The sequence below is a fragment of the Labrus bergylta genome, chromosome 23, assembly GCF_963930695.1.
Source record: "Labrus bergylta chromosome 23, fLabBer1.1, whole genome shotgun sequence".
NCBI lineage: Eukaryota > Metazoa > Chordata > Actinopteri > Labriformes > Labridae > Labrus > Labrus bergylta.
In genome coordinates, this window is record NC_089217.1 from 7,427,755 (window position 1) to 7,442,992 (window position 15,238).

A 15,238-nucleotide genomic window follows, 5' to 3' on the forward strand; every position below is an offset into this window, starting at 1 on the left:
GCAAAATTGAGGTATCCAATAGCACAAAAACTGTACTTTAGTTGTTAAGTGACTGTAGGCTAGTTTGTTTTCACCACTGGCTTTAGGTGCTGCTGTATGTAAAAAGTAAACAATAGAAGCATAGCACATGAACTGAAATAAAGAACCAGGGAAAAAGAATTTAACTTTTTCTTTCTATCCATCTTTTGAACTGTTATGAGTTTCCATATCCATTCCACACACACACACACACACACACACACACACACACACACACACACACACACACACACACACACACACACACACACAGCCTACTCACCCACAAACACTTTCCATAGGCTAAATGTATAACCCGCCGACCCCTGCACCCCTGCACACAAAACACTCATGCAGCCTCGTGCACACACCCACACACACACCGTCATCTGTCAGACATTCACAGCCTCTCTCTCTCCCTCTCTCTCTCTCTCTCTCTCTCTCTCTCTCTCTCTCCCTCTCTCTCTCTCTCTCTCTCTCTACCGTTTCTCACTTCCTCCCTCTCTCTGTCTCTGACGGCCGCAGAGGCTCACAGCGGCTCACGCGGCCCGGGATCTTTTCAGGAGAACGTGCGCACTCCTCACGCGCTGCTATCTGCGTTGAAGAACTGAAGGTGGACTGATTTGAAGGTGGACTGATTTGAAGGTGGACTGATTCGAAGGTGGACTGTTTTGCTGGCGAATTGCAAACCTGTTTTCAGAGAGATACATGAGTTATTTTTGACGTTTTGCTGAAGTACAACGAGAACACTTGTTTTTAAAGGGATTGTGGAAGACCTCTGAAAAAGTGAGTATTAATTTACGAAGACAACGTAAAACTGTGTTTTAAAGTAACTGACATTTTGACCTGTTTTATGATAACTGACATGAAGTATAACTATTTAACCATTGTGAATTTCATCTCATATTTTTTTAAACTTCTGCTCCTTCAAATTTAACTAATTGGGCTCCGTTTTGTAGTTAGGGAAATTCTCCTTTAACAAGTTATTGATTTTTTTTTTTTAAATCTATCATGCACTATTCTTTAGGATTTTAGTATGTTGCACATGTTCAAAGTTCAAATGTTCTCACTAGCTGCCCTCGGGTTGACAAGAGGTAGATTTGAAGACTGTTGTCAGTGTTGGTTAGCTCTTTAAAACCGACACCAATGATTTATGCAGCAGGACCTCCAACTTGTGGTTTGGTTTGGTGCCAGAGGCTGGTAGAGCAGAAAAACCTGCTGCAAGAAGCTGCACACTCTTACTTTAGCACTTGTCTGGCGCAGGGTAGTAATTGCCCTGTTGCTTTGCCAGTCTGCAATATGCTGTGTGTGTTGTGTGTTCCACTTGAGGGGAGATTATGGGTGTTAATTTTCAGCAGTGGAGTCTCTGATATCTACTTACAATGTAAACTGTCTGCTGCTGAGAGAGGCGGAGGAGGAAGAGGAGGAGGAGGAGGCTTTAAATTCAGAGAAGTCAGGATATTTGAGTGGGAGCTCGGTTTAATTTGTTTTGCTCACTCATGAATGTATGTCCAGAGGCTGAGTTCTCATAACTATGATCCATGAAACTAAAGCCCTCAAACCAAACTGAAAAGTGGCAATCATTTAGATCAGAGATATTCAGTCAGTCTTGCAGAATACAGAGTCAGCTAGGGTACACTATGTCATTCAAACTAAGGGAAATCCCAAGTGTGATTCAGCAGAGGTATGGCTGTCATTTTCTTAAACGTTTTCATCAATTTTTCTTGAAAGTGGTGCCTTTCTGTGCTGCGTTCATCTCGACTTATTCTCTGAATACAGATTCCTTATTTAACAGAAGACTCAAATCAATGCCTTCTGTATGTTCAAAGCAAATGTGCTTCCCAGAGAAATAACTACACTAGATAGTAACAAATCAATAAATAGAACAATAGGGAATGCAGTTTAAGCCAATAAGGAGCAGCAGGTTGGGCTGATAATGCATGTGAATCAGTTGTAATCATGCAATGCAGGAACCCATCTGTTTTCTTCTGACGACAATAGCATTTTGTTCATCAATATGAACAGAAATCTGCATGCAGCTGCACAAAACCAGTGGTGGACGATGTTTCTTCACTCCAACTCAATTCATGCGTCTCAAGTTGCTAATCAGACTGTTACCAATAGCCAGTATATGGAAAGTAAAGACTTAGTCTGGTTTTCCTCTAACACTTATCTGAATTACTGCTGGCTACGCTGGAAGCCCCAAAAATTGGCCACAGCTCTCAGGGGCTAAATTATTGCTCGAGGAGAGCCAATAGGTTCTTAGATTGTAATGCATATAGGAACAAATAGAATTCCAGAAAGTAACTCCTGAACAAAACTGACTTCAGTGACCCTCATCATGACCTCAACTTCACCGGGGTCACCATACCCAAGCCCAGTTTATTCCAAATATCAAAGTAAAACTGAGCTGAGTTATGACTGCAATGCATGCATGCTTTTCTGTCAAGCAACCAAAACCATCTCTACAAGCTATGAAGTTATTTAATCGTCAAGCTTGCAGATTGTATCATTGTCATCAAGCGATGGGGCAAAAAGCAAAACTGTTTTTTTTTTTATTAACACTAAGATATAAACATGACAGGCAGGTTTTATATGTATTATATGGTACTCTATCTGTGTGTTAGAATTTGGTGAGTATGTGTAAGTGAGGGAGTGAGTGAGGGAGTGAGTGAGGGGGTGAGTGAGGGGGTGAGTGAGTAGGGGCATTTGAGTTCATGCTGTATCAAATGTCTGTCTCTACCACTCTACTGTAATTAGATTATAATACTGTCTTGTTAGCTAGACTGCTGTGAGTAGAGACACCTGTCTGTCTGTCTGCCTGTCTGTCTGTCTGTATGTGAGTGTATGCATGTCTGACTCAGCCCTGGAACACATTACATCTCCTTGTATTTGTCTATATTATGCCTTTATTGTTTAAATAGTGCCTGTAATTATACACACTGATTTTGGCTTCACTTGTTCGACGTTAGTAGCTGAAGATGAGAATCCAGTAGCTGATAGCTGAAGAATCCAGACGTGTATTTATTTATCTATTCTATTATTATTTACAGGGACAGTGCATATTAATAAACATCTCTGTTATTATGCCAGAGGTTGCCAAAAGGCTCATTTTCCTGGCAGATTATGAACCTTCTTGTCTCAAAGCGGGAGTGTAAACATGAGGTGAGGTAAACAGTGTGCAAATATTGAAAGAGACTGATGAACAACACAAAAAGCACAGGCGACATGATGCAGCACAGGAACCAGCACCACGCTGTAAAGCTAGACACACCTATACATATGACTTACTTACGCCAGGAAGCTGATTTGAAACCGCCCTAACCTAAACGAGTGTAAGAGCCATAGAGACTACCCCGTGTGTGGTGTTTTAAGGATTTGGACTGATGATTTCCAGGTTAGAGACAGTTTTAATGTCCTAACTTTTCAGAAACGTAAGAGTCTCGAATGGGGGAGGGGACACAAAGTTCAGAGGATTAAGTGTCTTTTAAAGGTCAGTACATTTTGGGACTGATAATCAGGTGTGTTTGTGGATTTACTTGTACACTTAAATTTGTATAATTTAGAGCAGGGGTCTCCAACCTTTCTTCATCTGAGAGCTACTTTGAAAAAATGAAAGTGGCCAAGGGCTACTTGCATCAAATCGCTTGCATTTATTTACATAGCTCACATCTGCTGAGTTAAATTCATATGAATGTCCAAGAAAACATTAGCACTTCACACTTGTTTTTTATGGGCCAAATATATGAATAGTGGGAAGAGGTGCATTTACCGTCGTCAGATTTTTATTTTTAACACAGTCGGTCAACCTATAGGCGAGCTACTGTAAACCTATCTGTTGGAGACCCCTGATTTAGAGTATCTCTAATCCAGACTGTACTTTTTCATTTGTCTTTTAAATGAGTAATTTGATGATTTTCTCCAGCTATATCAAGGTTAACTATTAAAGTTAATAAACATCATGTTCTGCATTCCTAACTGCTTACACTTTTCTTTTTACTAGACTGTAGATGCCCTTGAAAACAACACACAAAGCTTGGAGAGATTATTTATATGTCGTCATACCTTCACTGGAGCCTGTTTTTCCAGAACCTTTTAATGGCCTTGCATCCTCTCTGCTGTTGTGACTTTGAAATGCTTTCACTTGACTGTAGAATGGAACAGTATTAGTTTCACAATATGACATGTCGTCTGGTGCTTCGAGGAACTGTGGTCAGAAGAAGTTGCGAGAGGATGCACACTTCATACTACAAAATGCAAATATGTACATATATATTAGGAGATACTAAACCCTTTCATGAATTCTGAATATAATGGAAGAATGTTGGGAAGCAGCCATGAAAGAAAGTTTTCCTTGCCACTGTAACTTTGCTAAATGTTGCTTTGTGCTGTGCTCATGGTGGATAAATGTTGGGTCTTAGATTGATTGATTGAGACATTTGTCACAGCAGACAGTCAAAGCAGGAACAAAACAGTGGTACCTAATAACATAAGCATGACTCTGTTTCAATCAAGTGTTCCAGTAAGTGTCATGCCAGAGCCAAAATAAGCTGGCATGCCCCTGAAAGTGAAGCAGTTAAATCAAAATCAGCCGTGTTTATTTTGTGTTTCCACCTGTGCTTTTCCTGCTTTTCCTGCTGTGACATGTCAAGATATATTCCATGAAACGTGGGTTGGGTTTAAGATAGAAAATCAGCTCAGTCCATGAAGTTTGTGACATCAAGTGATCATTTTCTCCTTGTTTCCTTGTTCAGATGCTGATTCAGAAGATCTGGTTGCAGAGCGGTTGCTAGGTCGCAGCTGTGTGTCAAGGCAAGCATGGAACGAGAGGGTTCGTTTAGGAGGTAAAAACCCACTTCAGAGGGCACAGTTTCCCTGCAGCTCCAACACTTTTTCTTTTCCCCTTTTTCTCTCTTTGTCCCCCGTCCTTTGGGAAACACAAAAAGGTAGATGAAAGTAGAAAAGCACACACATACACTCACACACATTCCTCAATGACCTCATTCATTCTTTCATTCATGCAAACATCCCCCTTATCCTTCTTTGTTTAGTAATTAGTCTGCAGAAATTTTTCTCACAACTCTTCCTGTTGTTTCAGGGCCAAGAACGAAAAGTGTCTCTCTTCTGTGCTACATCATTGTCCATTAACTCACACTAATGTTTCTTTTTGCCATCACCTTTTTGTCTCGATATCATTTGATTTATTTCCTTTTTATTCTGCGTCCCTCTTTTCTTCTTTCTTCTGTTTTTTTATTTTCGAGAAGCTTTTGACTGCTTCTTTTCAGGGAGAATTTTGAAAGTCATCCTCACTTTGACCCATGAAGTGTGTATGAGTGTGTGTGTGTGTGTGTCTCCAGGTGTGTGCGTTTGAGCCCAGGGCTCCTGTTTCTCACACTGACCTATAAATATGGAGTTGAATTAAGATCCAGGTTGACGGACCTAAACACACACATGCACACACACTGGAACACTCCTTCTCTCCTCTCTCCTAATAACCTCTAACTGTCAATCTCTCCCTTTTTGTCTTTTCCCCACTCTATAGCCTTCTTTCAGCTTCTCTTTGTCTCGTTCTTCTGCTTTTTGTGTCTGAATTCATTTCAATTCATGAAGATGAAATGACATTAACACCATTCACTGGGCTTGAATCTTTACTAATATTTTAAAAACTAGTAAGAAAAGTTCAAAATTACACAAAAAATGGCAAAGAAACAAGAAAAAAAAAGCAGTGGGAATAATGACAAAAAAAACCTAACAAGGGATAGCAGCATGAATACATCTTTTATCTGTCCTTGGCTCCACACAAACAGAAAGACAAGACGAGGAAGTGAAATGTGTGTCACCTTTAAATCCTTCCCCTCCCTCCTGGCAGCTCTTGAACCTCAAAGGGTTCCTTTGTTCGCCTGGCACAAAAGCTCACAGGGTCACATGGTCACCGGTTGGCACGGACTGGCAAAAGGAGCAAGACAGAAAAGAGAAGTGAAGAAAAAGAACAGATAAGATGGAAGTAAGAAATAAGGAAACGAGGTAAAGAAGGAAAATTGAACTGATCTGAAAGTTTGAGGTACAGACACTCCTCCCTAAAAGCTTCACTCAAAGTCTCGTTCTCTCAGTCAGTGTGTCACTCACACACTCATGGAGTGGGGATATGTGGTACCTTTTCAGTTACTAGAGTAAGTACACAAAATGAAAGTGTGTTTGAGAGATGTGTTGTTTACGTTCAGTAGTTACAGACATTGCTAGTTTCTTTGAAATCATTTAGAAGTACACATACAAATAACACCAACTAAACAAAATCATCATACAGTTTATTCTACAGATGACAAAGGTTTGAGATTATAAACTCTGCCTTTTACTTCTTCAACTGAACTCCCTCCTGATATTTGTTTATTTAATCCACCTTTTCCTCTGTCCAAGTTTACGCAATTCTCCATCACTCTCTTTTTTTTCTGTTGTATTTTGCACTTTTTAAATACTTTTTACAGTGTTTGTAAGGAACCTTCATATCTCCATTTCTCCTCATTCTGCCTTTATCATACTTTTTCATACTTTCTTCCAATTTGATTTCTTCCCTATCATTCCATAAAAATGAATTTATCTTTGAGGCAGACTGTTTTTTCCCTCCTTTTGATCACTCTCTTAGTACTCATTGATGTCTTTCTATCTTACAAACATAACAGATGGCTAATAAACCTTACCACCTGATTGATTAAGACCTTTGTCACAGCAGACAGTCAAAGCACCTATCAATAAATGTGACTGTTTTCAGCCTTAAAAATCTATTTTCCTGCCGGTTGTAAGTTTTGTCGAAGTTTTTGAGAAGGAGATTTGGACTTGGCTCCACGATTATCACCCGAAGCCACATGGAATCACTGTTTGTGCATATTTATGTTATTCTTATCTTTCTGTCTTTTGGATTTCGAGGAGCCTCCACAGTAAGCTGAGGTTGGGAGGCGGCTCATCCTCCAGCCTCACTGACCTCTCGCAGGCGAAAACCTCAGGAGGTGGAGGAGGGGATAAGGGAGGACTAGCAGAGGAGTGCAGCAGGGACAAAGGGACCCAGCAGAGAAGGGCCGGAGCCAACGCCACCTGGAACGGGTCAGTGTGGGAAAGATTGAGGTTCATTTGTTATTGTCATGCATGCATTCCTCAAAACTGTACGTTTGTATGTTTACACACATTGGGACATGTTTGTTAGTGTGTGCCTTCTTTCTCTGGCAGTTCCATCTTTTAATAAATCACAAGGAGAAGGCTCTGTTGGTGGAGTTAGTTATGCTATAAATACAAACCTTTTTTTTTTACCTCACATTCATGGACATCATGTCTTTTTGTCTCTTTTCCCTCAGGGTCCATCACCGTCTCGTTTTATCTCCATCCCTCACTCCTCTTTCAGTCTCCTTCTGCATCATAGATCCCTTTCTTCTCCGGTCTTGTCTCTTGTTTTCCTGGTTATATTTACAGCGTTTGAGCCTTATGTTACACGAGACATGCAAAGAGCAGAAAGAAGAAGAACTCTCTTTGAAACAAGTCCAGTCCCCTCCTGACCCTTTATGGCGTCTATATCTTTTTTTCTTTCTTGTGTTTGTTGTCTTTTAAATTCTTTCGACTCTCTATGTTATGGCTTTTACCAAGTTTGCATATGTTTTTTTTTAAATCTTGAAATCATATGACTTGACGTCAGTGAACTACAAAAACTCAAGCTGACAAACCTGGACAGCCCAAAGAAGAAAATGATATGACATCTGTCAGTCCAGCTCTCTCTGGGTGGATGCTTTGATCTGAGATATTTTCTCATATGAGCAGAGATTTGTGTATATTAAAAAGACCCAAACAATCCACTATATATATCTCAATATAAAGGATCAATGTTTGCACACTAAACCCTGTCGTGTGTTTGTATTCTCAGTATCCACAACGCAGTGATATCAGTTTTCCAGAAGAAGGATCTTGGGGAAAATGAACTCTACACTCTGAATGAAGGTGTCAGGTTAGCTCGCTTGTTTTATTTGTTTGTTTTTTTCTCTCTTGCTGACCATAAGAAACACCAGTGTCAAATGGTGTGCTTGAGCTGGTTTGTATTTTAGGACCAGACTCAATTATAGTGTTTTCTCCTGTAATTTCCCTCCCTTGCTGTAGCGTTGGGTTTAATTTAAAGCAGAGGTACTCTGGGCCCAATATAAGCCAAAAGGCAGCTTCGACTTGCCATATTTAGGCTGCAGCATGAAACCTTGACACTTTCCAAGTAAAAGTTCTTGACAGTTTACTGTCCACCAAATCAAAAACACTTTAAGGATTCTGTAATTAGAAGAAGATAGGTTGAGTTTACAGAGGAAACACTGCTGTGTGTAATTGTAGTGTAGCTGAGGGCAGTTTAGACAGTACTGTCAAAACTGGCTCCAGTTATGTACAGTAAATATGGCACAGACATTTATTGTACATACATGCACACACATTACAAAGATAGTCCCAAAGAGTGTAACATGGCCTGGAGTGTATTCAATTGAAACAGCACACAAGGGCTCATGACCAAAAGGCTTCATAAAAATATATTATTCTATGTTACTGTTGCTACGGTGGTCTTTTCTTTTCCACATACACAAGTTAATTTATTTCCTACTAATCTGATTCTTATTTTTGGAACAACATCTTTCTCATTTCCTGAGTCTGCTGCTGTTCAAACACAGCAGCCCATCGGTGTTTGAGAACTCATTAGTTGTGTTTCATGTTTGTGAGGTATTACTAGGAGAGTGTGTGCTTTGCCTGTGTAAGTGACAGCCTACAGTATGAATTTATTCAGAAGTACTCATGAGACCTTGGTGGTAGAGTTGGTCGTCTCTCAGCTGGCAGGTTGGGGGTTTGATCCCCAGCTCCTGCAGCCACATGTTGAGGTGTCCTTGGGCAAGTCACTGAACCCCAAATTGCTCCTGCTGCTATGCAAGCAGCGTGTGAATAAAAAAGTGCAGATGGGCAGTTGGACACTCTGTGTTCAGTAGCAGTCTCTGCCCTCATTGTGTGAATGGTTCAGTGTGACATGTATAATCAAAGCAGCTTTGAGCAGTCAGAGGACTAGAAGCTCATGTTACTCATCTTTTTTACAGGCAGCTGCTGAAGACAGAGCTGGGCTCCTTCTTCACAGAGTACCTTCAGAACCAGCTGCTCACTAAGGGGATGGTAATACTGAGAGACAAGATCCGCTTCTATGAAGGTACACACAAACACTCACATGAATGCTAAAATGACAAATTGCATAGACAAACAACCAACCAGGAGACGAGGAATGCAGAATGTACATCTTCTAGATAAATGTGGAGATCACTAGTTAGCACTAAACAAAAGGATAGCACAATGATAATGAATAGAAAATTATAAATTCAGACAATTGACAGAAATTGTGCACAGGAATATTTTCATTACTCGTCTTAAAAGGGTAAAAAAAATGTTCAATCTTAAAGGTGCACTTGATGAACTTGATGAGAAATATTATTTATTTTCTCACTTTTACAGAAACATGATATTTAAGTGTTAGATGGTGGAATAGGAGATTCCCAAGAAAGCTAAATCCTGCAATAAAATATGTGATTCAAAACAATGATGTCGACATTTTCTTGTACCCGTATAACAGTAACAATCAGTTTGAGATTATATCAGATATAGTTTATTGTCCCCAGGGGGAAATTTGCTCGGTGCAACTTACATAAAATAAAACATGACACAAGACATGTAACGCATAACATACAATGTGCACAATAAAAAACATAATGAATCAGATATAAACGACTAAAGGCTAAACAGTTCTAGAACAAATTAAAATAAGATTAGTTAACAGCCTTAGGCCCTTTATGAGGAGTGTTCACAGTGCCAGTGAGTCATTTCAGGAAAAGTTTAAAGATGATTGTTTAGTCTTTTTTTTATCTCAATGTGACAAAAACCAAAGGTGTAGCAGGAAAAAAGAATAATTGACCAAGATATCAGATGCAAAGTTAACCCTTGTACTATAAGTCTTAGCTGGCTTTATCTCCCCACACATAAACACAGAGTTACAGCGAGCCAGTGAGAAGGTTAGAACAAGAAACTGAAATCAATCAGCTCTCTGTTGTGGCTCATGTGTGACCTTTATTTAAGACACTTTTGAAATGGAGAACTCACACTGACACAAAAACAGCAACCAGACAGGAAGTGTTCCCTTACGTCAATTAAACCACAGTTAGAGAGCAAGTTAAGATAAGACAAACCACTGCAGAGTTTTTAAGTCTCTGCAAACCCACGTTGCAAAATGTGAAAATTCAACGACATCTGGTCATTCTCAGAACTAAAATGACCTATGAAGTTTGTGACATGTAGCATAAGTCTGTGTTTCATGTGAGACAGAGAACAAGGAAACTAGTATTCTTCTGTTGATAATGTTTTATTCATAGAGATTTTACTTTATAAGTAACAGGCTGTATCAACACAATGTGTAACATTAACATGTCGTTAAAATGTTAAAACTTTTGCTATGATTACAAATCACATTAAAGATCTCTGATAAAAACATTTTTTAATTCCAACACTGAGATTTTTCTAAAACCTTTCATCTCATTATATCTTGCTGACTTTTTGTCCTTTGACGCTGTAATCTATTTGATCCTTTGGATCTTTTCTTATATGTTGTTCTCTTTTTTCATTAAAGGTCAGAAGCTTTTAGACTCCCTGGCTGACACATGGAACTTCTTCTTCTGTGATGTTCTGTCAATGCTGCAAGCCATCTTTTATCCTGTGCAGGTACACACACTGAGCAATGCACATCCTTAGATTCTCCTTACAAAGCTGTGTGTTGACAACGCTGTGTGTGTGTGTGTGTGTGTGTGTGTGTGTGTGTGTGTGTGTGTGTGTGTGTGTGTGTGTGTGTTGTGTGTGTGTGTGTGTGTGTGTGTGTGTGTCCAGGGAAAGGAGCCGTCTGTGCGTCAGCTGGCTCTGCTCCACTTCAGAAACATCATCACCCTCAACCTGAAACTGGACGAGGCTCTTTCTCGACCCCGAGCCAGAGTTCCTCCTTCCATCATACAGATGCTGCTAATACTACAGGTACCCCCCCCCCCCCCCCCCCCCCCACACACACACACACACACACACACACACGCACACACGACCTCTTTCTTTATTTGTACTTTTATTTTTTAACCTCTTTTTCTGGCAGCCTCTGACTTTATCTCTTTGTAGCCGCACACTTTTAAAACCAGTAGTGAAGGTTAAATGACAACAGATGGGGAAAAGAGGAGCAAAGAGCTGCTTTTTTTTTCTTGCAAAGGGACCTCACAGGAAGTAATCTCAGTGTGAACACAGAGCGGAGTAATCTTCCCATGACCACTCAGTGCCCTCTGCGTCCCGCCTGTGTCTGAATAGTTGTGTCAGTGTTTGTCTGTGTGAATTCTCCATGTTTACACTGCTCCTTCAGACCCCTATTCCTCAGAAATGCAGACACAAACAGAAGTGAATCATTTTTCGGACCTTTTTGGCAACATGAACTTGATCTAGTTTTCTAAGAGCGCAAAAGCACAGACATTTGAATATCCCCTTGACAATATAGTTTAGTTCAAACATATTTAGAAAATAAATGATTGTGAGAAACAGCGAGTAACAAGCCAATGAAATCAACCCAGTTTATGATCCCTATTTGTTAAATGATAGTGTTCATCATGTGACCCAGGTTTATTTATTTCTTAATCTCTGTGCAGTTATTTGTGAGTGCTGACAGTTAGTTGTCTCTTACCTTCATTTTCTATGGAAACAGGAAGAGAGATGTTCATGTTTCACTTAACGGATGTGTTTCTTTACTCCTCATGCAGAAAACACATACTGGAAGTCTTTTTCATCCATATTTTACTAATAAGAGCTGCTCTGATAGTTTACCCTCCTCTATCCCTGCATCATTGTGTTTTTAAACATTGTATGAATGATCAAATGGGAGAGCTTGGAGTTTTTTTGGACTGCTTTCCGGTTTACCTAATCTGATGCTTCACAAGTGTAGAGAGTAAAATATGACACAGTAAAAGAACATTTTCCTGTCCTTTTCTTTCTCTCTGTTTTGTTACTTCTTGTTTCATCTGTTAGTGATTTCCCTCTCATTCTGTGACGCCAATTCTCAGAGGTCTGGGGTCTTCTTATGTGGTTTGTTTCTGAGCTGTGCTTTTGATGCAAAGGCTTAGTGATTCAGAGAACTGCATGTCATTGATCTTTCCTTTTTTTATAGGACGACTTTTGAGTAAGATCTGGACACAGATGTGTGACAGTCGGCATGAAAATTGTAAAATTGACAAAAACTGATTCAAAGTCTAAACCACTTTTATCTGATGTCTTTAAATGGTCTAAGCAGAGACGTCTCTTTCACGGAACAGTTTGTGTGTCCCCTTCTTCACGGCTCTGCGTTTACAGCCCATGGCATCATTCATTTTGTTGGCTTTTTTTTTTTGGCAACTGATCTACTCACAAACATAAAGTACACTCTACGCTTCCTGTAGAAAGTATAGAAACACACATTTGTGCCATTGGAACAAGTAAGACCATCTGCATTAGGGCATATTGTAGTTGTGATTCAGACACAGATCGGCTTTTTGCAACAACAACAAATCTTCTTTCTTTCTTTCTTTCTTTCTTTCTTTCTTTGTTTCCTTTTCTTTACATGTTTTCTGGCCTTTAAAGTTTCCACTAGAAACCGTCCAACAAACACACAAAAGTACTGGCTAACCCAAACTATTGTTTTTCTTTGTTTGTTTGTTTGTTTGTTTGTTTGTTTTGTGTGTGTGATGCAGGGAGTCCATGAATCTAAGGGTGTAACTGATGACTACCTTCGTCTGGAGTCTCTTATTCAGAAGGTGGTCTCTCCGTACCTCGGGACTCATGGCTTATATTCCAGAGATGGATCTTCTAATTTGCACTGCTCCTCCTGCCTTTTAGGTATGTACACCTATTACAGAGAGTGGAAGAATTACTTGGCATTACAGGTAGAATAGAATCAATCTTCTATGTGTATGTGTCTTTATAAGATTATAAGAAGAGCAAAGATCACTTTTGTTCTTTGTTTTCTTGCACACGTTCTTTTGTTATCTTGTGCTTTTAATTTTTGCGTTATTGAAATTTTAACACAACTTTTCTCCCTCCAGAAAAGCGTTTACAGCGTTCCTGGCCCTCCAAACCAGGTAACTCTCCTGCCGCCAAGAACCCAGTGGTACGCTCCAAGAGCTACAACGTTCCCATGCTGACCCCTGTGGTAGAGTACGACGTCGACTCCTCCACAGGAGGCCCCACAAGTATCAGACGACACTCAGTCTCTGAGATGACTTCCTGCTTGGAGGAGTCAAGCTCTGTGGCCGAATCGACAACCAATAACACCAGCACATCCAGCCTCGCCAACCATTCTCCAGCTTCAGGAGCCTCCGCTGCACTTTCAGGTAAAAATACACTGGTAATGAAAATAAATGATTCATTAACAGGTACAACTTTTAAGGTCACAAGGGGTTTTATTTCTGGTCTGGTCATAGCTTAAGATCACTTTTCAAATTTTTATGACATAAACGTAGAATGTCAATCCCATTCTTTTTTAACATTGTAATGATTAATTCTGAAAAGTCTTCTCCATCCTCTCTGCAGACACTGTGACCACCAGCCAGGATCCCCCGCCCACAGACTCTGACAGTCCTGCAGGTCCCCTCCCTCTCCAGCCCCAGCATTACTCCCCCTGCATCCTCCCTGAGCCGTCCCCAGCTGAGGACACTCACTGCACAGGCTCGCTGGTGTCAGACTCCTCCGCGTCCTCCAGAGTCCTGGCTCATGACACTAGCTCTGGTCCCAGTCCTGCATCCAGTCCAGAGATCATGATAGACAACGTCCTGGAGTCTTTGGACTCTGAGCCAGAGCACGACGGCATCTTCCTGGACTTCTCACGCCGCTGTTCAGTAGGGTCGACACACAGCAGCGACAGCAACAGGCAGAGTGTGGTGTGACACATACACACACTCAATGCTGAGCCGTGACTGACGTTCCTCACACCCTGCTGTTTTATGAAGACTCCAGATCATCAGGGATTCCTTTAAACGGAATTATTTTTCTACAAGATGTGATTACTCCTCCAAAGTCTAACCTCATTATGTCTGGTTCAAACATCAGGTGGAAACATCAGCACTGACCTGACAATCTACAATCTTATCAAACTAGACCACACAGGATTTCATCTCTCAGCAATACAAATATATATTTTTAAGAATGACCACTTTTAGACAAAACACTGAGCCGGTGATGAAAACACATCCTCGAGGTATTTGCACACGTTGAAGAATGAAAATGTTTCAGTAATGTAATGTATCTCTTCAAGACTGGGGCTATTGAATATCTTTAGCTGTCAAATTCACACTTTTAACATTTCATTGTGTAACAAACTCTCCAGTTTAACCAATGATCCTTGGTTGAACTCAAACTTGTGTTATCATTTGATGATTAAAATATTGATTTGAATTTTGCACTTGGTCTGGCACTAAAGATAAGTCTGTTTCTCCTTTTCAAAAACAATGTCTTAGTAGTTTTCCTCTATCCTAATATAGGTTTCTGTGTGTAGTATGTTAATGGAGATTCAAATTAGTTCTAGGAAAGGGAACTCTAGTCCCTGTTTGCTTTCAGGCAGTATCTTCATGAGATCAGTGATCTACATTTCAATTTTTTTCTTCTGCTTTCATGTTAGCTCCTCATGTCTTTACTAATTTAGCTGTGTTAACTCGTCTCTTTTGGGATAAAAGTAACCATAACTGCTGTTATCATGTTTAAAAATTGTGATGAAACCCCCAGAACTTTGATTCAAGCCAAATATATCAGATACATATTTCAGATTGGAGTTTAGGCACACACTGCCATCTTGTGTTTGTCCTTTTAAAAGTGCAAGTATCTTAAACGCAGTGAAGCTGGAACCAGCAGAGGAAAGTGCGGACTAGCCCTTTAAAGTCATTAGCAACACCTGTGGATGGGCGGAAGGGGGAGGTAAAGTTTCAGTGTTAATTCTAAAGTAGCTAACACACACACACACACACACACACACACACACACACACACACACACACACACACACACACACACACACACACACACACACACACACACACACAGAGCTGTTTGTGCGCTGATTGAAGAACCTGTTGGACTAGCCTACCATCGGAAACGAAGTGCCACTTGACCCCTGACCCCTGAAACAGGTCGGCTA

At 40.3% G+C, this 15,238-nt stretch overlaps 1 protein-coding gene across 3 annotated transcripts; it reads left to right on the forward strand.

Moving 5' to 3' along the window:
- Positions 1-512: 512 nt before the first annotated feature.
- On the forward strand, positions 513-14,509 carry LOC109998517 (proline-rich protein 5). Of its 3 annotated transcripts, none has more exons than XM_065951575.1 (10): positions 513-804; positions 4,773-4,862; positions 6,940-7,113; positions 7,922-8,002; positions 9,114-9,220; positions 10,685-10,776; positions 10,939-11,079; positions 12,804-12,948; positions 13,155-13,442; positions 13,642-14,509. In XM_065951575.1, the coding sequence occupies exons 2-10, from the start codon at positions 4,837-4,839 to the stop codon at positions 13,992-13,994; spliced, it is 1,407 nt and encodes a 468-aa protein (XP_065807647.1). In that variant the 5' UTR covers positions 513-804; positions 4,773-4,836; the 3' UTR covers positions 13,995-14,509. The 3 variants fall into 3 exon arrangements, with proteins under 3 accessions (XP_065807647.1, XP_020509081.1, XP_065807646.1); XM_020653425.3 differs by having other exon boundaries at positions 6,943-7,113; XM_065951574.1 differs by having other exon boundaries at positions 4,773-4,861; positions 6,930-7,113.
- The last annotated feature ends 729 nt before the right edge of the window (positions 14,510-15,238 follow it).